Raw genomic sequence first — 24,416 nt, 5'->3', positions numbered from 1 at the left:
TATTTCTGCCATGAAAAACAGCTTCTCATAAAAATACAATCGCCGTTCGGAGTCGGCGTAAAACTGTAGGTCCCTCCGCTCTGTGTGACAACATCAAGGCGCACGCCACAAATCGGAGGAGAAGCTCGGCCAAACACTAACATATGTGTAAGCGCCAATCTATTTTTATTATTAATATTATTATTATTGTTTCGATGGATTTTGTGCGAGGATTTTGTCCGGGTGATTTGAGGCTGGGGGAATAAGTCCTAGAGCCGTAAATAATAGCTTATAATAACAAAAAAATTGTGTGTACGTACAGTGTACGTTGTACATACAGCGCTGGGTTAAGGGAAAGGCCGACGGTGCCGCGGCCCAGGGCCCCACATGTGATGACGAAATAATTTTTCAGAGATTACAGAAAAGATCGCTAGGTATTAAGAAGATTTGTCATCACCATCAATACATATTGCGGAGAGATTATCGACTCACCCAATAATGGAAATTTCCGGGGGATGCTGGAACTGATAGCTTAGAATGACCCCCGGGCATGTATATATTATACGGAAATAAGGGACGTGGGCAAGTGAATTATTTATCCTCAACAACCTGCGAAGATATAATAACTTTGAGGGTTGAGAAAGCACAGGCAGAAATAAAAACCAGACCAAGAAGACAAAATATTCGTTTAATCCCATCTCTGTTCATATAAGAGGCTTTCGTGGTCAGTTTTTTAATACTGCATGCAACATGAGCAGCGGTCGTCCCTCGGCAGGCAATGCCAAACCTCCGAGTGTATTTCTGCCATGAAAAACAGCTTCTCATAAAAATACAATCGCCGTTCGGAGTCGGCGTAAAACTGTAGGTCCCTCCGCTCTGTGTGACAACATCAAGGCGCACGCCACAAATCGGAGGAGAAGCTCGGCCAAACACTAACATATGTGTAAGCGCCAATCTAAAAAAAAACAATGCAACATGAGCGGCAAGTAGAAAGGAAGTCAGGCGAGAATTTCAAGAGAAAACACGTGCTTAGAAGTCAATAAAATGAAAATATAATTTTTTTTCCAATTAATTGTATGTAATTACTAACTTAAAAATTGGCCCCACATATATTTATAACGGCTCTGGGCCCCTACATTCTTAATCCAGCCCTGCGTAGACTTATAAATAGGAGCTGATGGCTTACAAAAAAGGGGCACGTCACAGAAATATTATAGAAAGATTAATAATATGTAATCCGTTTTTCTTTTAAGACCAATCATACTTCACAAATATTATTTATGTATGTATGTATGTATATAAGTATATGTGTAAATAAATTTATGATAGTGTAGGTATGTAATTTTAAGAACGAATTAGATTAATCGGAAAAATTATGGCACGTAACTTTTATCTGTTTAACACCATCAACGCTCCATTTTCCGCCAAAAGTACGTGTTAGGGGCGTTCCGAAATTCTATGTAAAATCATTCTCTGAATCTACTGCAAACAGCAGTACCACCTTTATATACATATGTATATGTAGGTAAAGCAAGTTTCCGCAATTCGAAGTACGAAGTGAATCGCCATGAAAACATTATTTTTTCCAAATTGAAGTTCACTCATCTTATTTAATACCCTGCTCTTTAAATAATTCCACCGTAATTTTTTTACGAATGTATGCACATAGATACATACTTCTTACCTTTTTCACTTTTTACGTACTGGAATAATAAAGTCTCAGCAATTTTCATTGAAGTCAAAGCTAAGTATGTATGTAGGTACATACTAGGAATGTTAATCCCGGACTTTTTAAGGTCTCGAAAATCTTGGAAATGGCAAGTAATCCCGGGATTCTCGGGATTTGTAATTTGCACTGATGGCAATAATAGAAACTCCTTTTCCTGACCAGTATTGGCTATATATTTTTTTTTATTCAATAATTAATATTTTTTATAAACGTCTAGCTAATTATACATACAACACCGCGCGATAATAAATTTTAAACACAAATATCAATATATTCGCGAAACCCTGGGCCAAATATAGTAAAATTGCGTTTTTAGTTTTTCACTCTGACGTCAGTAAATCAAAAATGACTTAAAAAATTCGGAGAAATGTGCTTAGAGAAGAAGTATGGGTATAAAATTAATGAGGAAATCGTGAAAAATTTAAACAGATTCAAGTTTCTGATGCAGAAGGGCTGGTAAATATTGAAAATGTCGTTTTAAAATTTTATCCTTGAAGTTTCGCAATATTTGTTTTTGAAAAAATTATATGTCAAGGGCTTATATAAACTCGATACCATCCTCGAATTTCGTTCTTCTAACTTTGCCAGCTTAAAAATTACCTATTTGTCCTTGTGAATCCAAAAAATATATATTTTTTAAATTCTAAAAAAATTTGCTATTGCATTTGTTACCCATATTTTTATTCTACATTGCATTGAATTTTTTTTACAATTTTTTTAATTAATCATATCTTTGAAATTACAAAGTTCCTCAAAATAAATCCTGCGGTCAGAGAGAAAAAATAAAAACGCCACTTTAAATAGAAAAGTAGGTTTCAAACCCATTTATTTATTATTTCATGGTAGGAGAGCTGCTCAAACAATATAGAAGCAATTTTTTCGATTCAAGTAGTTGAAAAGTGATGAATATGTAAATCCTGGGACTAATCCCGGGATTCCGGGATTGTGCCAACGCCATCCCGAAAATCCCGGGATCGGAAAAAGCCGAAAAATTAACATCCCTAGTACATACATATGTATCTTAATATATGGCACACTTCTCGTGTTTGTCCTATTTGCGAAATGATTAATCATTTAAGAACAATTATGAGCATATACACACATACATATGTATATATGTTTGTATTAGGTATCTAAACTTTAAAAAATATGTATTTATGTATATATGTTTGTATTAGGTATCTACACTTNTCTAAAAAAATTTGCTATTGCATTTGTTACCCATATTTTTATTCTACATTGCATTGAATTTTTTTAACAATTTTTTTAATTAATCATATCTTTGAAATTACAAAGTTCCTCAAAATAAATCCTGCGGTCAGAGAGAAAAAATAAAAACTCCACTTTAAATAGAAAAGTAGGTTTCAAACCCATTTATTTATTATTTCATGGTAGGAGAGCTGCTCAAACAATATAGAAGCAATTTTTTCGATTCAAGTAGTTGAAAAGTGATGAATATGTAAATCCTGGGACTAATCCCGGGATTCCGGGATTGTGCCAACGCCATCCCGAAAATCCCGGGATCGGAAAAAGCCGAAAAATTAACATCCCTAATACATACATATGTATCTTAATATATGGCACACTTCTCGTGTTTGTCCTATTTGCGAAATGATTAATCATTTAAGAACAATTATGAGCATATACACACATACATATGTATATATGTTTGTATTAGGTATCTACTTTAAAAAATATGTATTTATGTATATATGTTTGTATTAGGTATCTACACTTAAAAAAAAAATGTATTTATCTATTGGAGCCAAGACATCTTATACATACATATGTACATATATGTATGTACCTTAGGGTGGACAAAAAAATTAAAGTCATAATTTTAATGCTACCGACCCGTAGGACGTACCCCATCGAAAAAATATTCCCCTGTTTTTTATTTTGAAATCAAAAAATATTTAGCGGGTACTCAAAGCAGTGTTACCGCTGAACATTTTTCGGAAGTCGCAAAAAATGCCATAGCCGAAAAAAACTGTCTTCAAGTAATTCAAATCTTTTATACCATCTATATATAGACTTTCATTATTTTACCTTTCGAAACTTATTGGGGCATATTCATGGCCGAAATAAAATCGATTCTAAGGTTTTTGACATAATATTCAATGGAAACACTGTCAAGAAAGCTGCACCTAACATTACAGTTAACTTTACTTCATCTATGATATGTCCCGTAATTTTTAATAAATTGCTAATGGAGATCTTAATTTTTTCAAAAATACTTTTTCTCTTAAAATAAAAACCTGTTGTCTTCTTCTTATTTGGCACTACAACCGTTTCGTCGTTTTGAGCCGAGAACAAAAAACTTCGCCAGTTGCCTCTTCCTTTTGCAGATTTGCGCCGGTTGTTCATCATATGTCTTCTGCACTTGGTCCTTCCATTGTGTTCGTGGGCGCCATTGCTTTCGTTGTCCACCCATGGGTGCGGAGTCGAATGATCTCTTCACTAGAGTGTCATCATTCATGCGTACAACATGTCAAAGCCAGCGCAATCGTTGTACTTTTATGCGCTTAACTACATATGTCCATGTCGTTAAAAAGCTCGTACAGTTCGTTATCCCATCTCCTTCGGTACTCGTTGCCCACGCGAACGGGCCATAGAGAATAGTTCTCTCGAAAACCCCAAAGCCTTCTCATCTTTGTTAGACATCGTCCATGTTTCTGCACCATATAAAGGAGGGCATGATGAGAGATTTGTAGAGCGTGTAGAGCGTTAAAACCCCATTGATGAGGGGTATACTGAAAATACGCAATACGCATATTTTGCATTTATTATTAAAACGAAATTGGAGTTGAAAAAGAAAGTTACATAAATATAATATTAATGTCAGAAAAAAGCAACATTAGTAGATAACACTTATTGTAACAAACTTTAGCCTTTTAAGTTTGTATATACTAAATTATCGCAGATTATTTGTTTGTACCGGAAGCCACGAAAATATATTTAATACAAATACCTTGGGAAAATGCTACGCTACAAAAATGGTGCATTAATTCGTGATACTTCTGGATATTTTTGCGGCAAAATGTTTACATAATAAAAATGTTGAAATCAGTCAACATCTTGCCAGAGATGTAATTTTTAAGTGCATTTGAAAAGTTAATGCTGAAAGCATTTTTAAACACGTGAAAACGAAATATTTGTTTGGAAAAAATTGTTAAAAGTGTATATCGAATTTTAAATCAAAGAAAAGGTGCAAAAGACGCATGATTTTTAAGAGAAGTATCAAAGTAAGCCTATTTCTAAAAAGTCGGTGTCAGGGGGCATCGATCTCCAAAAAGTGTCAATTTGACACTTTAGTCGCACAACAGTAACACTGGCTCAAAGTTTTCCATGTCTTTAATATAAAAACAAATTTTTTTAGAATTGGTATAGAGTTCTTGAATTCTCTTCAGAAAACTTCCAATAATAATACCTAATTGCTTATTTAACTATTTTTAGTACTAATTGTTTTTAAGGTCCCCCAAAACCCCCAAAAAGGCAATAAGGGACCCTTAAAAAATTGTTAGTATAAAAAAATGGTTAAATAAACAAATGGGTATTATGACTGGAAGTCTTCTAAGGAGAAACATAGTTATCCGATCGAAAACTATTGATTTGCAATAACTCTACACCATTTCTACGAAAATTTGTTTTTTTTTTTAAATAAAATACATATGTATGTGCATGGAAAACTTTGAGCGCTTTGAGCACCCTCTAAATGATTTTTTAATTCAAAATAAAATAACAGGGGCATTTTTTGGTGTAGCATTAAAATTCCGACTTTACGTTTTTTCCGGAGCACCCTAATAAACTTTTGTTGCTTCATCATTGACAGCAAGTTTTACTCAACAATGTAACTGAATCTGATGTGTATATATACATTTGTTTGTACATACTCGTTCAAACAATAAAGCAGTAGCACGGTCATCATTCCTGGAAAGAAAAAAGAAAACAAGGTTTATAACGCGAAGTTGCAAATAGATTCTTAATAGATACACTCTAAAAAGTGCATGTAAAACTACTACTGAAAAGTGTTTATTTTTCAACCAGAATCTGTTCAAGTATACGCACAAGATGTTCAAGATTTGATTTTGAACATGAGTTGTTTAAAATTTACACATAAATATACACATGTAATGTTTAAAATTACAAACATTTTGAAAGTAAAAATAAATTTTTTTACAAATAATAAATACTAAGTGCCAGCGGCGCACGCAGGAATATATTTTTGGGGGGAAAGGATTTATACTTCTAAATATATATCATCAGAAAATACTGAAAATTCGCTCTTTAAAATACATTTATGCAAGTTTTATGTACAGTATGAAATAAATAAATAAACTTTTTAAAGTTTTATAAATTGCATTTTATTTACATAAAATTTACAAAGAACTCAGACATTTTCAACCGGCTTCAAAAAAGGGAAGGTTATCAATTCTTCGGAGTATTTTTACTTCTTTTATTTATTCTTTTATTATTCCGGATAGATGGTACCTTAAGGATCGTCCCATAATTTGGTTTAGATCCGATCATTAAATCATAAAAAAATGAACGGTACTCCAAAATTTGTATACGAGAATTGAAGTCTCAAGAAAAAAGAAAAATTCTTACAAAATGACGCACCAGAAATGGAAAGAAATTTTTTTCTATCAAAATTTCATAAATCATAATAAATTTAACCCCAAAACCCACCCCTTGTGTGCGCTACGTGATAACACACTAGGAGAGGAAACTGGTTACCTCTCTTTATATGCGTAAATTTAAACGAACATTTTTTAGAGGAAATTTTAAACATTTTATGTGTAAACTGTGAAGATGTGAACAATAAATGTTTAAAACTCAAAAAACAAATTTGAAATTTGTTCTACGCCACACATATGATAAGTAAAAGTAAGCAAGCAGTGTGTAAATTTGCATTCATTAAGAGAGGAAACTGGTTACCTATCTTAATATGCGCAAATTTAAACAAAAATTTTTTAGAGTGTATGTACCTACATAGTTACACACGGTCAGGGGCGGACACAGGATTTTATTTGAAGAGGGCGATTGGGATCAACTTATCAAATAACGTTAAATTACGGGCTTCTAACTTGATTCACCTGGGAGTGACCAATCAAAGTTCGACCTTACCCTACAAGCATCCAACCTGCTTGAGCCCTCATTTATTTTTCATGCAAATAGAGGTTCGAGCAATTTTACTTTTAGCTACGGTTGCCAGACGTACTGATTTTATCAGTACAGTACAGATTTTTCAACTTTCGTACTGATTTTATTCATTCCTTCAATCAGTACGCTAATGTCCTGATTTTTTATTAATTTGTACTAATTTGTACTAATTTTTCAATTCTGAGCAATCAAATTTGTAATAGAGTTCTTCCCACCGAGCTTGGTACACGGTAACTCGGTGATCGATAATTTTTGCCCATGAATTTTGTTTGTGTAATATTATTTTACACAAACAAAATACTTTACGATTTGCTTAAGACTTTTAATTAACGTTGCAACTTTCTTAAAATTTACTGTAAAAAGTAAGAAGAAAATAATTTAGATATAGCTGACTTGTTTTCGGTAATGTTTGATATGCGCAAGAAATTAATATAAAAGATCAATCGTTTTATGGGCATATTGCGGGCCATTATCTACCAGAGGGCTGACATTTTTTGTCGAGTGTTGTTAGTTATCTCGAAAATAACTTTCAGTTTAAAAACAACAAATTTGAATAATTGAATGGCTTTGCCTACAACTTACAATTCGTTTTTCACAATTTACTGATTGAATTTAGATACTCTTTTTGGCGTATTCTTAGTCTTTCAAAGTTTTTTCGCAGTTGAAAAAATAATTTAAGCCATGAGAAAATACGGATGCAGTCCTTAAATAGAGGTCTCTTTCCACAGTTTGAATAAATATGTAATTTTGTTTTTTTCAATACCACGTTCAAACGAAGCACCTGAGAGGAACTAGCTTAAATATAGAGTTTGCTTCCTGGCGAAAAGAGAGAAACTGACTTCTAATTAAAATTTTAGAAAGCGAACTTCAAATTAAAAGTAATATTAAAATATGTATAATGTTTAGAGTTCTTTGACTATTTAAACACTGAAAGTGGAAATGATCTCATTATTGCTATTAAAAAATGGCATGTATATAAAATAATTGATTGGCTCCTGTAATATGTATTATGAAGGTATCTCGTACTACATGTTAATGTGTATACTCATATTAAAATGAATAACATTTTTATTTTTTATGAACAACATTTTATTTATAAACGGGTAAGGCTTCCTCAAGTGGGCCCCGAATTTACCAAGATTATAATTTTTCAATGATATTCAGGCAGCGCCGAGTTTTTTAGTCGAAAAGTACACTGTGTAAATTTTGTTGCAAAATTCCAAATAGTTTGTTTTTAATCAACAATTGAAAATTTTGCAGTGTTTTGGAAATTTAAATTTTTCTTTGAAAGTAAGTGTCCGAATGAAAAAATTTTTTTGGGTGCAGAGTTAAAAAACATTAAACTATACAATGAAATTGTTTGCGGTACAAATTTTTTTTTGCTTTTCTTGGTAAATAATAGTATAATCTTGGTAAATTTGGGGCCCACTTGTGGAAGCCTTACCCATACCAAGATATTATTAAAAACATGTACTCTGGCGTTTCCAAGTATTATCTGCTACTTACATTCATAATTCTGCTTGGAATAAAAGTGTACTGAAAAGTACTGATTTTTATAGCATGAAAAAGTCTAATGTACTGATTTCGCGCCAAAAAAATCTGGCAACCCAACTTTTAGCAAGTTTAATTTTGTTAATTTGGTGCATGGTCCATTTATAGCATACCCTGTAATAAAACAATTGAACTATTTTGTAAAAAAAAACACATGATAAAAAGTTATACGCTGGGCTTATTAAAGCAATATATACTTCTAAATACTTATTTCTTGCTTACAATGTTTGTTAAATAGAGGATGTAATTAAGTAACATAACTTTTTGCTTATAATAATTTAAGTTGCAAATTCAATTTTGCGCTTGCCTTTCACGAATGTTTCTATTATCCTTTCAGTATCAATTTCAATATCAAATTGATAGCGTATTTTTCTAAGAAAAATTTGTATCGTTTTCCAAGCGATCTTACGCGTTCGAAAGCATTATTTTTTACATCTAGCGCATTATATTCCAAAAATGTTTAATATATCTTTCGGCAATCTTTTCCGGAGATCGAGCAAAATATTAAGCAATAGCGGTATAGGCAATATCCACCTGAAAATCTTCAGCGTTAGATGCATGATAATTAGCCCGAAATTTTTGTAACTAATGTGGCAATGCAAGCGTTTTTTTCTATGCATTTTTCTATTATCCACCGACGGTCACCTACATTTTGTCCGCCTATGAGAGATGACCGCTTATGGGAATTTCGTAAGAAATAAAATTAAAACTCAAATATAAAAAACTGAAACGGCGGGTTTCTAAATTAAAAAAATATTTATTCTTCTATAGACAGAAACAGGATGATTAAAGAATAAATTCAAATTTATGGCGTTTTCTTTCCTACCGACAAATCTCATTGCCCGCTTCGCTCAGGCAGCAAGACGAGGGCAACGAAAAGGCAACACTGTTTCTAGAAAAGAAAATATCTTTGAATATGGACTATGTTCTTGTGTACATATACATATCGTCACCTGAAATGTAAAATAACGTAACATCATCGCCACTGATATGGAAAAAGTCGTGACTATTTTTTTTTTCATAAAACGATGTGGGGAGTTGTAATTTGAAGAAATCCATCATAGCAATCAAAAAGTGAATTTTGAATTTTTTATAAGTTACGACTTTTTGCATTTCAGTGACGATGATGTTACGTTATTTTGCATTTCAGGTGGCGATATGTAGAAGCGCAAAAGTCAACATCTGACTGAAAAAAAAACAAAACTGGCCGCTTGTTGGAGCTTCGCGTCCGCTTAAGGGTTTTTTTTTCATAAGTCTAGGTTCAGACGGAGAAACTTTTGTTGCTCATTTTCGTCAATTTCTCTTTTTGTGTTGCCCATCGCTTTCACACAGAGCAACTCTGAGCAGGCAATTTTCTGACATTTCCGTTGATATCATATTCGCAAATTTCTGTACGCTTCGTTTACCCGGCACTTACAAACTCTGATAAAATTTGTGATTATAAGTAAAAGGTGAGTTGAGAACTAAAGTTTTTAAATAAATTTTCGTATTTACATATGTATGTTAATTTGCTTCTTTGCTTATTTAGCGCAGCCATGGCAGAAAAAATCAAATGGACTCAAGCGGAGATTGAAAATCTGATAAATTTGGTGCAGCAGTATGAATGCATCTAAAGTGTGCAGGTTATTTAGACCGCAACGCCAAAGCCCAAGCGTTTGATAAAATCTGCGAAGATTTGGAAATGCCGCAATTAGACGTAATAGAAGTGAAGAAAAAGTGGAAAAATTTGAGGACACAGTTTTTGAGAGAGATGCGAGAGTTGCCGGCTTCTAAAAAAAGTGGTTCAGGACTCTGCGTATGTACACACCAAAATTGTGGTGTTATACACAATTACAATTTCTTGAAGCCCACACACAAATAAGGAGCGGACAGAGTAATTTTGAGATAACATTTGAATTTTGTTTCTCATGTTTATTAAAAAATACGTGTTTTACTTTTAAGGATGTAACCCCCCCGCCCGAAAGCCCAGGAGGCACCTCGTCTGATGTCTCAAACTTTTCTCAGTTTAGCCCAGGAGCCCCATCGAGTATTTCTCATTCTTCCCCACTAAGCCCACAAACGACTTTAAGTGAATTTATTGATATAGTAAGTAAATAAAGCATACGTAACAAAAAAAATGTATATACAATTTAATTTCATCTTTGTTTATAGAGCACTGAAGCGAGTAGCAGTGGCGCTAGCAAAGAGCCACAGAAGAAACGGGCAAAGGTGTGGATAATCTCCAGTTAATTTTATTACTGTTTAAAGTTTAAATACTTTAGACACTGTTGCATGTTTTGAGATACTATTAAGTTATTTTTTTAAGGACGGTGCACTGTACAGGTTACCGAAGGATTTGGCCTCATTCAAAGACAGAATCTGCGAAAAACGCACGAAGCCATTTTCTTGGCTGGGTAACTTGGTAGCAACCCAAATGGAGGAGATAATTCCCGAACAGCAAGACGACGCTGCGTGGGAGGTTCAATGCCTTATGCGAAGACTGGTGCAAGAACGNGGGAGGTTCAATGCCTTATGCGAAGATTGGTGCAAAAATCTAAGAACGCCTCATCTTCGCAACCTGTTTCGTGTGACCTGCTTCAAGATGCAATGAGTGGAGTCTTTTATAAAACTGATTTTGAATGACTGTAAGTAATATGGATGTCCGTTCTATAAAAGCAAATCAAAAATGTTTATCTCTTTATTTTTACAACTCCTTATAACAATTAGTGCTGTGAAATAGAAGAAATACCTGGAATGTGTATTTTTATTTTTATTTTATTTATTTCTTTTTAATGTACAAAATTTGTGATGATTTTTTTTTTTACGAAAGACTGAATTATTATTATATAAGTTATGTGTAAGTGTAGTTTAGGAAAAAGCTCTTTAATGAAACCATTGAAGTACAAGGTTTTGTTTGTGAAATTCAAACAACGAAAACCCGTGTACCTTAACTTTTTATATTGACTGTATCTACATTCACACATATATCTAAATTAAAGAACGTATTTTTGTTGTGCTGCAACGTAATGAATTATGTACTATTTTTATTTAATATTTTGAAAATAAATACATTTTGGCTTTTGCCTAAAAAGAGATTTATTTATTTATATCACCAGTCTACTCTCCCCTCGTTGTTGAAATACGCCATAAATTCTTGACGGATAGCTTCCGGCCCAGCTCTACGGGGATTGTAAGAACTGGCTGAAGCAATAGCAGACCCTTCGGCTGGAGAGTAGTTTACGTTTCTTGTAGTGTTGGTTTCTATNCCGCCCCACCTCTACGTGGATTGTAGGAAATGCCTGAAACAATAGCAGACCCTTCGGCTGGAGAGTAGTTTACGTTTCTTGTATTGTTGGTTACTGCTAAATAATTGTGCAAAACACAGCAAGCTAGGGTAATTTTTTGCACCGATTCAACTTTTAAATTAATTGGAGCAAGAAAAACTCGGAACCTGTTCGAGAGAATTCCGAAAGAATGCTCTACGACGTGCCTGGCGCGAGAAAGCCGTGAGTTGAAGACTTGCTTTTCGCGAGAGTTGGAATGATAGGGGTACGGCTTCATTATGTGTGTCTGCAGCGGGAAAGCATCATCGCTAACAATAACATATGGCAGGCAGCGGTTATTTCCAATTGTGGCATTTTTTGGCAAGCCCCTCTCTTCACGTAAAACCATGGAAAGTTTGCTTTGCAAAAAAACTCTCGCATCATCTCTACAAGTGCCAATAAAACAATGCTGTTTGTACCTTTATAGTTGTGGTAAAATGCTCAATCTTTTCGCAACGACCTGAAGGTTATATGTTTCCCATCTAATGCGCCTAATCAATTTGGAAATTGCCATCGTATAGCAAATTCATTTCCTATGGACTCCCACTACGAAGAGCTGTTTGGAAACTAAAAAAGTAGAATTTCGTACAAGTTCATANAAATGATACTCACTGTTCTTGCAGGGATGTTTCCCATCTAATGCGCCTAAACAATTTGGAAATTGCCATCGTATAGCAAATTCATTTGTTATGGACTCCCACTCCGAAGAGCTGTTTGGAAACTAAAAAAGGAGAATTTCGTACAAGTTCATGAAAAGTACGAACTAAAAATGTTTACCTTCAAATATATGCCTTTCAGTCTAGCCCAAATAGCGTCACATACATCCGGAATTATGCCACTAATAGCAGGCTTTGATATTTTCGAATGAAAATTCAAGCTTNTGTTTGGAAACTAAAAAAGGAGAATTTCGTACAAGTTCATAAAAAGTACGAACTAAAAATGTTTACCTTCAAAAATATGCCTTTCAGTCTAGCCCAAATAGCGTCACATACATCCGGAATTATTCCACTAATAGCAGCCTTTGATATTTTCGAATGAAAATTCAAGCTCTGAAATGTTTCCCCTGTAAAAGTAAGTGCTTTTAGCCTCATTCCATTCCTGGCTACGCAAGTTTTAATGCTACAAATTTTTTACATACATATTTCATTGCATATATAAGTTTGTATTGAAGTTTACTTGTAGCAAGAAACCGCAGTGTCAAAGACAGTTTTTCAGCTGGAGAAATTGCGGACCGCATTATGGTATCTTGCTTTCTGAAGTCTTCCTTAATGAATGAAAGCAGGAAATTAAATTGGGTCTCAGTCATTCGCAAATAATTTTTATAGCTAGCTTTGTCCGATATCAATAGCTCTTTTGTTAAGAACGCGAATGATCCTTTTTCCGACTTCGCTTTCCTTCACACCTTTGTCCATTCACGATTTTTTTTCCTTATAGGCATCTTTGCCACTTTTTCACACATATCGATTAGTCCTGGAGTTTAAAAAATACCTTTCATTTAGTATTCAATTTCCAATCTACAATCTCAGTACAAACCTTTACATATGTCCTCCCTTTCGCTATCATCCGAATCAATCTCGACGGCTTCCTCGATGCACTCAAAAATATCTTGCATTAATTCAATTTTATCTTGGTACTCCATATTCTGAAATGTTCATATATATAATATATGCATATATAAACATACATGTGAATATTTAAGTACAAAAAATCAAGAGCCAAATTTCAATTTCACAACTTACCGTATGTATTCATATAAACCTCAACAAAACTGCAAGCACTGAAAGAATTTGTAAATGAAAAGGAATGTCAAATTTCTTAGCAGCGAACTGAGACGAATAAGAACACAAAGCGTGTTGCCCGAGCACGATCAACTCGGCGCCCTTCCCCCTTCCTCGTCGCTCCCTCTCCCAAAAGTAACGAGTTGCGGCAACAAAAGTTTCTCCGTCTGAACCTAGACTAACTGAACACCTGTTTAATATGCCTTGCATTAAACAATTTATGGCTAATTTGTGCGCATTTTAGCAGAAGTGGGCATTTTGATATAATTCATACCTTTAATCATGTAATACATCGGGGTAATACTGGTTAAGCCGAGACTAATTAATTTATTGTAACTATTGAATACAGATGTTTTTGTAAAATACTCTCTTATAATAAAAATTAATAAGAACGGTTATGGAAAGGTTTTTAATTTTTAGTATATGTTTCAAGTCCTTAATATTTTTGTGCGCATACAAATGTCTGGTTACACAGTTGAAAGTGAAATTTTCTACGTTCACCGCGGAAATAGACAAAAACTAGTGTTCGAAAGTTCGATCCGACATACATGTAGTGCTTATCGTAACTTTATTTGTTTTTATAAATATAGTTTATTTTTTAACAAAAACTATATACGTCCAAGTTTTAATCTTTGTTCAAATCAAAAAAAACCAACAAACTTTCGTAAAAATTTCGAGCTTCTTAACTAAGACCATTTTTTTTAAGTTTTTTATTTTTTATTTTAATCTTCAATCATAATCCCTTTTTTAGGCTTGCACAATATTATTTATAGAACAAGAAATCATGTAAATCTCTTCGCCAGCGTGAAAAATGATAAAAAAAATAAATTGGACAAAATAAAAGCAAGTAGATAATATCAATATTTTAATAAATTAAGAAGGAAATAAAGATTAAAATAAATTCCGGATTGGATCTACACAAGTCGTTGGAAAAATTTGAAAAAAGGTATTCCCACTCTTATTTTTAATTTTTCAAGCTCATTCCGCAGACTGAAGATATTGAAGTATTTTAATTCCGTTAAGACCTATGCAATTTTCATATGAAACATTTTGTGTTTTTCGACCCGCCCTAATATATAGTCCTTTCATAACTTTACCACACTTACATATTGTCAAGATTTGAATATTTGTCTTAATATCTTTTAATTTTAATGATTTCTTTTATAATAATGTAGTATATTCTTTAATTAAAAACTATATAAATCTAAGTATGAATCTTTGTGCAACATTTGCAAAAAAATTCCAACTTTTTAATTCGCTTTTTTAGAAATATTTTGAGTATGCAGTTTTATAGCCCATTCAAGTTGCAAGTAGCTCGCAATTGCCTTTAATTTTTGGGAATTTTTTTCGTTGAAGGTGTTACTCATTTTCTCCATAAACAAAATCGTCGAGAATGCTTCGTATGGAAGAAAATGACTGGCATCGTCAATTTAAAAAAATACATAAATCAACTGTAAGGACCAGTGACTTTAAACTTGCACTTTATTATAGTAAAATTGAATGGGCTATAAAACTGAATACTTAAAATATTTCTAAATAACCAAATTAAAAAGTTCGAAATTTTTTAGAAAGTTTTTAGATTTTTTTCAAATGTTGCATAAAGGTTCAAACTTGGATTTATAAGGCTTTTTTTAAACAAATAACTAAAATTAAAAGATATTAAGACAAATGGTCAAATGCTGTCAATATGTGAGTGTCGTAAAATTATGATAAGGACTATATATTCATAGCATCTACACGATTTCTTGTTTTGTATTTAACTAGTAAACTCGCATGGCGTTAAAACGCCCTAAATTTTTATTCAAAAACCTAGTACTATTCCAAATGTTTGTCAGAATTATACGCGATCCTATTGGCATATTTCGAGCATAATGCCGGTTTTTAATATCATCAAATTTCAAATCACCCTGTACCGATAAAAAAAGTTTTAACTTCAGTAAATCTTATCACATATCTACAGGTCAAGCAATGTCTTTACTTCGTCCTCTCATATTTGAAATTCAAAAGAACGATGCAAATCAAATAATCTTCACGAAAAATTCTTTTTCGTTTAATATACACATATGTATACTTGTTAGATCGGTATAACTTTTCGAAAAGATGGCAAGCCTAATAACTAAATGATGTTTTCAAACTAAAGGTTTGATAAATCCCTTTCGATTGACACTCATATTTTAATATTTTATATAACTTGCGTATAGTTGACTTAATTCGACTATTCAAACAGCTGTAAATCCTTCTCAAAAGTATTTTCAAACGAAAACCTTCTTAAATATATTTCTTCTAACATTGTGATACATATTTCAATTAACTAATGAATTAAGATGAGTAAGATTTTTCAAACATGTGGCAACCCTCCTAAATAAGGGTCAGAAATAACGCCTTTTGAAACCTCTTTTTATTGATATCCATCTTTTAAAAATTCATCTTAATTTATGATTATTTTGAACGTAACTTTTTAAACATGTGGCAATTCTGTTCAAACATTATAAATGCTCAAACTAAAAATATCTTGACACTCTTTCGTTTCACACCCGTATTTTAATATTTGATAAAAATTTTTATGGAAGTAAATTATATTCGACTTTTCAAATAAGTGGCAACCCTCTTCAAACATTTTTTCAAGCTAAAACCTTCCTAAATTTCCTTCGCATCACATTGCGATAAATAGTTGAATTTAATATTTAAACGTGTGGCAGCCACCTAAATATAGTTCAGAAATAAAGTATTTTCAAACCCATTTCGATTGATACCCATATTTTAAAAAATCGTTAAACTTATTAAAGAATTTGAATTTAATTTTTGAAACGAGTGGCAACTCTCTGTAAATACCTCAAAACTACTCTTAGTGGTAAAGCTAAAGATTTCTTAACACTTTTTTGTTTGACATATTTTAATATTTCATTGTGCATAAGTTAACGGAATTCGCCATTTCAAATAGGTGGCAACCCTCTTCATAATATTTACAACTTTTACCTTCTTAAAGTCTTTCGTCTGGCGCCCATATGGGGATATTTATATCTATTGCCTAATTCCCTTAATTGAAATTGAATTTAATTTTTTAANCTTTTACCTTCTTAAAGTCTTTCGTCTGGCGCCCATATGGGGATATTTATTTCTATTACCTAATTCCCTTAATTGAAATTGAATTTAATTTTTTAGACAGGTGGCACTCCTCCTACAGTGAAGTTAAGAAACAAAGCTTTTTAAAACCATTTCGATAGATATCCACTTTGTAATAAATGATTTAACATTTTAAATATTTTGAATCCCATTTTTTAAAAGGTGGCAACTCTTTTCGAAAAAGTAAAGCCTTATTACACATCTACAGCCCGAGCCCTTTCCTTTGACACCTGACCTTTGAAAATCGAACGAAAGGTGCGGATCTGGTGGCATTTATTATTAAATAATTTGGGTTAAATTGTTTAACAGGTGGCAATTCTTTTCGAAAAAGTAAAACCTTGCTGCACATCTACAGCCGGAACTCTTTAATTTGACACCTCATTTTTGAAAATGAAACGAACGGTGCAGATCTGATGATCTGGACAAAAAATCCCCTCACGTAATATATCTGTGGACATTTGACAAAGCAACTTAAGTCCGTCTTTCACGGACATCCAAAATAGTATATAACGACAAAACATATTATACCGTCAAAGAAAAAACTTTGCAATTCGAAAGAGATGTTTCTGTTTGCAACAATTGCATGTTTTCATTTAAATAATAATAGTGCGATTCATAAAACGTCGCAAAAGTGGCATTTTTGGCGAAATAGCAATGTTGCGAACAAAGTTGTATGAACGACCTATCGCAACTCCGGATTGCAAATGTGAAATTTAAAAAAAATTTGGCGCATTAGAAATAAAGTAAAAGCCTTAACTGATATACATACTTTTTCTTGAAGCATTTGAATACAATAAAAAAGCATGTGTGTCGCGACTTTGACTTTGCAATGATTGTCAGCTCAAATACTATGGCAATGTCGCAAGAAAGTTTCCATACAAAAATAATCAGCTGTGTCGCAAGGTGGCAAAATTTGCTCTAACGGTAAAAAGAGCTTTGCCGACATACGCTATTTTCTTTGTCCGTTCTTTTGTCAAATGTCCGCCGATAAGTATATATAGATATTTTGCAAGCCTAAAAAATGGATTATGATTGAAGATTAAAATAAAAAAAAATAAAAAAATTTGTTTTAAAATTTCTCGTTTGAGGTAATATATTTCAACCGAAATTTTACTTTTTCGAGATGCAACCACCGCCAACCCCCCTCCCTCCCCTGTATCTGACACTGCACATGGTTATTAACCGTTTAAAATATCGTTAACCTAATATGATGAGTGCATTATACATTTTATTTTATAAGGTGATCATTACAGTCAATATATCAGTAGTAACTAATGTGCAGTTGTTAGAGCTTGTTTAGTAAATGTTCTTCAAATTGAGTTATTAGCATTTAATGGTCTTCAATGACAATGCACTTTTCTTTCGAATTATTCTAATACTAAAAGTGAAGAATTTTTTCACATCAGAGAACAAATTACTTGCAGCGCTTTCACTAATATATTGTTCTTATCACAAATTTTAGACTTGTCCGCTTTTGCCAAGTCATTGTGAGAATGCTCTGCATGCGTTGACATACTCTTGTGGTCAGCTAATTAAGTTAAGTGACATTTTGACCACTTTTGGCTTGCCAATTTAAGGTTTTTAATTTTTTATAAAAGTTCAGCACATTACATAACCAGCGCCACATAAATCCACATTTTAAATTTCGTACGAAATGTATCAAAATTTAACAATTACACTCAAAAACTTAACAATTACACCCAAAAATTGTTTTTTACTAAAAAGCTTTATAAAAATTTTGGGTATGCAGTTTTATAGCCCATTTAATTTTACTAGATTAAAGTGCAAATTTCAGTACGTTATAAAATCGCGTTGATTTTTAATAATTATTTTGGCTGACGTTGTTGAGCATTTTCTCCCATATAAAGTATGCTCGACAACTACTTTTATATGGAGGAAAATGCCTAGTACCGTCAGCCAAGTCAAGTTTGAATTCGCTAAGAAATTCCGTTGAGATCTGATCATTTTTCAGCGATTTCGATCTTGTACTACATTATATTAAAATTTAATATGCTACAAATCTGCATTCCAAAATTTTAACTAGAAATTCTAATTTAAAAGTTTGCAATTTTGATTAAACATTGTTGATATTTTCTAATTTTGCACAAATTTTGCAATTTAGATTTGTTTATATGGCTTTTGTTAGAGAGTGAGCTATACTTTTATAAAAAAAAGTTATGAAAAATACTTCAGGATAAAAAACATTGCGAATATTGTAATAATATCGCTGTGTGATTTTGAGTGTGGGTCACTGTTCATACATACATAATATAGAAAGACCCTATCCCACTGGGGACTAATAACTCGATGAAATGAATCACAATCAATTAAAAAGTAAATTTTGGATTTGTGGTTAGTTACGACTTTTTGTATTTCAGCGAAGATGTATATAATATATATAATAAAATTTTTTGTTGGTAAATGGTTCTATGCATTTGTTGAATGAGTAGATGTTTTTTCAGTGTTTCATTTAAATTTAAAAATTTAAAGATATATATCGATGTATCGAGTTTTTTTCTCTGAAATATCGAAAGTATCGAGTACAGCTAATATCGATACTTTTGAAGTTCTAATACTTTTAACCTTCTTTCACACAGATGATTCCTTAAGGCACAAATACACACCCAGGTCTCCCAGACCGGCTTCCTTTTCATCAATTCTCTAGGTTGCGTTATTGAATTTATTGAAAATATCTGTATGCAAATTGTTTAAGTAGACAATATTCCACTTGTTTTATTAAAAAAAAGGAGAAGCTCGGCCAAACACTAACATATGTGTAAGCGCCAATCTATTATTATTATATTATTATTATTATTTATTCAAAATAGGAAAATGTATATATTCATTTCAAACCACAATAGTAATTCTTATGTTAGCCCTTTAAAATGATATATTTAAAATTGGACTCTCAAAAAAGCTCTTCTCTTTGTTTTGCTTACACTTCAAATAAATGAAAATAGATTTTACCAAGGCGAATTCATATAAGGTGGTGTTGCTAGAACAGCTGTTTTAATTCGCCTCCGTACACATATGTAAAAACTCCTTATGAGTGAGTGCGAAAGTAAGTGTTGGAATTTTCTTTCCCTCTTACTCCTTAAGCGAAGAACAGCTGAAATTTGACATTTATGTGCCGAAAGCGAAAAGAAAATACATGCTAGTTTTTGTTTTTGTACTACCGCGACCACCTTATATGAATTCGCCTTAGATTTTACTGTTTTAATCAGCTTCATTGAATTTTTCTTCTACTTGCTTACCCAGTAAAAATAATTGTACTAACACACACCCCGGTCTCGCATATTGCTTAAAGCATACAGCACTGAATCTCCACTTACCCAGGTCGTACTTTTCACACTAAATTTTGCTTAATAACAAATCATTAAGCTACTGAAAGAATGATAGAGTTCTCGTTAATTGTTTCTGAGCAATAAATAATGACACAGAATAAAGGCTAATCATTTTCGATGGGAATATGTATAGAGTTGCGTTATCATGATATCAGAGAGGTACAGTAGACCTCACCATATTCTTGATACAACAAGATAACTGCTGTGTATATCATTCTGAAGTGCTGTCCAGCCAAGAAACTGCACTAGCCATTGATCCAGACTGTAAGGCAGCCCTGAAAGCTTGCACATACGACGTTTTCTTTTCTGCAAAAAATGTTGCCTTCCTAATTGCCTTATTCTTGCTGTTTGAGCGAAGCGGGCAATAACAAGATAAAATTATTCGGTAGAAAAGAAAACGCCAATAGACAATGTAGATGTACCCTGACATTGTCTTCCAAAGACAGAATCTGCTTCCACCGATAGTTTGTTTGAATGCCAAATAATATTTTTGCCTTTCCTTATCGTTTATTTTGAATTATCCCTTACTCAACTTATTATTCCTATAATAACTTTTGCGAAATTTTAAAATCGAATTTACGAAATGCTCGTACGTGCATTTATCAGAACATATACATAAAACTACTACACTAAAGAGATTTCCTAAATGTTAGGAAGCTCCATACAAGTTTAAGTAAATAGGAAACAATATTGCACTAAAGCCAAATTGTCTTAAACCAAAGAAATTGATGTACTTAAGTAAGGAAACAATTACTAGGAATGTTTTTGAAAAGCAAGTAGTAATTTCTTAATTTTAAGTAGGAATTGTACTTAAATGTAGGAAATTTGTCACCAAGTTAAGTTAATATGATACTATTTTTTTATTATTTAAGTAAATGTTTACTTGAAATGATGTAGGACTTGTACCTAAATGTAGGAAATAAGTATGTAAATATGTAATTTCGCTCGCGGGACTCAAACAGTCGCAATGGTCGACAGAGAAAAGCTCTGAAGTGCTAGTCGAGAGATGCNTTATTTAAGTAAATGTTTACTTGAAATGATGTAGGACTTGTACCTAAATGTAGGAAATAAGTATGTAAATATGTAATTTTGCTCGCGGGACTCAAACAGTCGCAATGGTCGACAGAGAAAAGCTCTGAAGTGCTAGTCGAGAGATGCAAGGTTCGAGACCCAGAACAGGAAATTTTTGTTTTTATTATTTTTTTTTGTTTTGAAATTTTTTAAATTGTATTTAAAAAATTTTAAATTTTATTTAAAAAAATGTATCTCATTTATTTTTTGTGGTATTTGAGTATTTAGGTTTTTTTATATGAAATTAATCTTACAATTCGTAATTTATATTTGAAGTGAAATAATTGTCTTACTTTACTTTAACCACCTCCAAGCGGACTCGAAACTGCGAACTCAGAACCAGATTTTACGATTTGTAATTTAAATTTAATATTTAATCTAAATTGAAATAACTGACTTACCTTACTCTAACCACTTACTCGAGTCCACCTACGATCTCGGAACTAGAAGCAGTAGTCTTCACGCGACGCCACCACCGACATTTGCCAGGAAAGCAATTAACTTTGTCTTAACAGCACTGACAAAATTCAAAATTATTTAAGGAAATTATTATTTATATTGACAAAATTTACTTCTGTTTTCCAAAAACACTAAGTGCAGAAGTACTAACAGAGTGAGCATCATGGTTGTAATACTTCAATACGGAGTTAAGTACGTTGATTTATTTGTGGCAAGTACTAGTTTTCTTTTATTTTAAGTACAAATTTTATTAAAAACGCCGTTTTCTCCTTAAAAATAGGAAATATTAGCCCTTTTTAAGTCAAGTACCAAGTTTCCTTAAATTTAGGAGGATTATTATTTTGAGTGGCCGCTATGATGTAGTGGTAAGCAGTGCGCGCTTCCACTCCGCAGGGCCTGGGTTCAGGCCCTGGTCAAAGCAACATCGCAAAAAAATATACAAAAAGGTTTATTCTTAATAGCGGGCGCCCCTCAGCAGGCTATAGCAAACCTCCGAGTGTATTTCTGCCATGAAAACCAGCTTCTCATAAAAATACAATCGCTGTAAAACTGTGGGTCCCTCCTCTTTGTGTGACAACATTAAGGCGCACGCCACAAATCAGAGGAGAAGCTCGTCCAAACACTAACATACGTGTAAGCGCCAATCTATTTCTTTTTTTTGTTCGTAGAAGAGGGAAATGCTTTATGCACCGGCCGGGGGCGCTAGTCTCTATACTACCTTCCCCGAGTGTGGGACTCCCACCGAAGCGTGTTGGGCTACCCNTTCGTAGGAGAGGGAAATGCTTTATGCACTGGCCGGGGGCGCTAGTCTCTATACTACCTTCCCCGAGTGTGGGACTCCCACCGAAGCGTGTTGGGCTACCCACTAAAACCCAAATTCCCACCGCCCTCGCAAGAATCCCACGTGGGGCACCGCAATTCTGCATGTCTTGAGATGCAGGATNTGGCCGGGGGCGCTAGTCTCTATACTACCTTCCCCGAGTGTGGGACTCCCACCGAAGCGTGTTGGGCTACCCACTAAAACCCAAACTCCCACCGCCCGCGCAAGAATCCCGCATCTGGCACCGCAATTCTGCATGTCTTCAGATGCAGGAGCGCGCTGTTAGAGCCTTGGGGCTGCTCTTTTGTAGGGGCGTTTCATTCGGGTGTCCTCAGTAGACAACCGTCCTCTCGTTTGCAGCGGAGTACGAATTTCACGTATCTCGCAACTGCTTCCCACTTGTCTGCACTGGAGACCATTACCCCAATTATGTTGTTCGGAGTTATGTCTCCGTGTCTTTCTTCCAACATTCTGCGCGAAATCAAGAAGTGTTCGCAGGTGAAGAATGTATGGTACACGTTATCTTCGACGTTTACACAGTAGTGATAGAACGGTGAGTCCACCCTTCCCATTCTATGAAGATATTCTCGGAAGTAACCATGACCGGTGAGGAATTGCGTCAGGTAGAAATCGACTTCCCCATGTGGTCTGTTCAGCCATGTTTGAAGGTCGGCTATCAGGGAGTGTGTCCATCGACCTTTTGTGCTCGCGTTCCAGTTTTGTTGCCACTGCTGGATTAGTTGCTCGCGCGCCCTTGCCGCGGCAGATGCTCGACCTATCTCGGCACTGAGATTGTAAATCTCTTTTCGCTCGTAAGCAAGTAGCTCAATTGGCATGACGCCAGAAATAACTAGAACCGCGTCCGCGGACACTGTACGGTATGCAGAAGCAATGCGTAGTGCCCCTCTGCGCTGTACCGAAGACATTTGAATCCGGTATTTTTTGACTTTCAATGCGTCAGCCCATATTTCTGCCCCGTACAGGAGCACCGATTGGACCGCTGTCATCAGAAGCTTCCTGCGGCATGGCTTCGGGCCGCCCACGTTTGCCATCAGCCGGCTTAGAGCCGCCGTGCTCTGCGCAGCTTTTTCACATACTCCATGGATGTGTTCCCAGAATGTGAGTTTGCTGTCAAGCTTCACCCCTAGGTATTTTGTAGACCTAGAAGTCGTCACGAGTTGAGGTCCGACCATTATATTTATAATTGTTGGGATCCGTTTCCTGGTGAGGAGCACGATCTCTGTTTTGGCTGTAGCCTATTGCAGACCGTGATCGCTTATTCATCCACTGACGTTGCGCATGACCTGGTTTAGCTTGAGCTGTACTGGCTGGACGCTTCTTGCTGTGATGACGGCTGCCACGTCGTCCGCGAAGGCGACAAGGAAGGCGCTCTCCGGCATTTCCGTGCGCAACAGACTGTCATACGTGGCGTTCCAGAGGTCCGGGCCAAGTACAGACCCCTGTGCCGCTCCGCCGGTTATACGTCTCTTTCTCTGACCTTGTGTTGTGTCGTACAAAANGCTGTGCTAGCTGGACATTTCTTGCTGTTATGACGGCTGCCACGTCGTCCGCGAAGGCGACAAGGAAGGCGCTCTCCGGCATTTCCGTGCGCAACAGACTGTCATATGTGGCGTTCCAAAGGTCCGGGCCAAGTACAGACCCCTGTGCCGCTCCGCCGGTTATACGTCTCTTTCTCTGACCTTGTGTTGTGTCGTACAAAAGCCAACGGTCTCTGAGGTAGTCCCGGATCATATCTAGTAAGTATGTTGGAACCTTGAATGACCGTTCCAACGCCTCCAGCATGTCGTCCCATCTTGACGAGTTGAATGCGTTCTTGATGTCCAGTGTGACTAGCAGCACTATTGGCCGCGCCTGGTGGCAGGCTTCTTCGGCCTTATGTACCGCCTCGACTACTTCGCCAATTGCTCCTATAGTTGAGTGTCCCTTCCTGAAGCCATGTTTTCGGGGTGAAAGGCCTCCCTCGGTAAGCGCCAATCTATTATTATTATTATTTNGAGTGTCCCTTCCTGAAGCCATGTTGTCGGGGTGAAAGGCCTCCCTCGGTAAGCGCCAATCACGTCAAGCGTATTTTGAGCA

At 34.7% G+C, this 24,416-nt stretch overlaps 2 protein-coding genes across 3 annotated transcripts in view; both read left to right on the top strand.

The window, feature by feature from the left end:
• LOC108362495 (uncharacterized) overlaps nt 1–24,416 on the top strand; it is a 160,384-nt gene that overhangs the window by 30,769 nt on the left and 105,199 nt on the right. The window lies entirely within an intron of this gene.
• LOC108362496 (uncharacterized) lies at nt 9,579–11,060 on the top strand. Of its 2 annotated transcripts, XR_001847478.1 has the most exons (5): nt 9,579–10,295; nt 10,364–10,507; nt 10,574–10,630; nt 10,728–10,880; nt 10,922–11,060. XR_001847478.1 is itself a non-coding variant. In XM_017615505.1 (4 exons), the coding sequence occupies exons 1-4, from the start codon at nt 10,220–10,222 to the stop codon at nt 11,042–11,044; spliced, it is 621 nt and encodes a 206-aa protein (XP_017470994.1). In that variant the 5' UTR covers nt 9,579–10,219; the 3' UTR covers nt 11,045–11,060. The 2 variants fall into 2 exon arrangements, 1 of the variants encoding a protein (XP_017470994.1); XM_017615505.1 differs by having other exon boundaries at nt 9,579–10,507.

Source organism: Rhagoletis zephyria, unplaced genomic scaffold (genome assembly GCF_001687245.7).
Source record: "Rhagoletis zephyria isolate East Lansing unplaced genomic scaffold, Rhagoletis_zephyria_1.1 Rzeph_scaffold_01025, whole genome shotgun sequence".
In the NCBI taxonomy this organism is placed as follows: domain Eukaryota; kingdom Metazoa; phylum Arthropoda; class Insecta; order Diptera; family Tephritidae; genus Rhagoletis; species Rhagoletis zephyria.
This window is presented reverse-complemented; position numbering and strand designations above follow the sequence as displayed.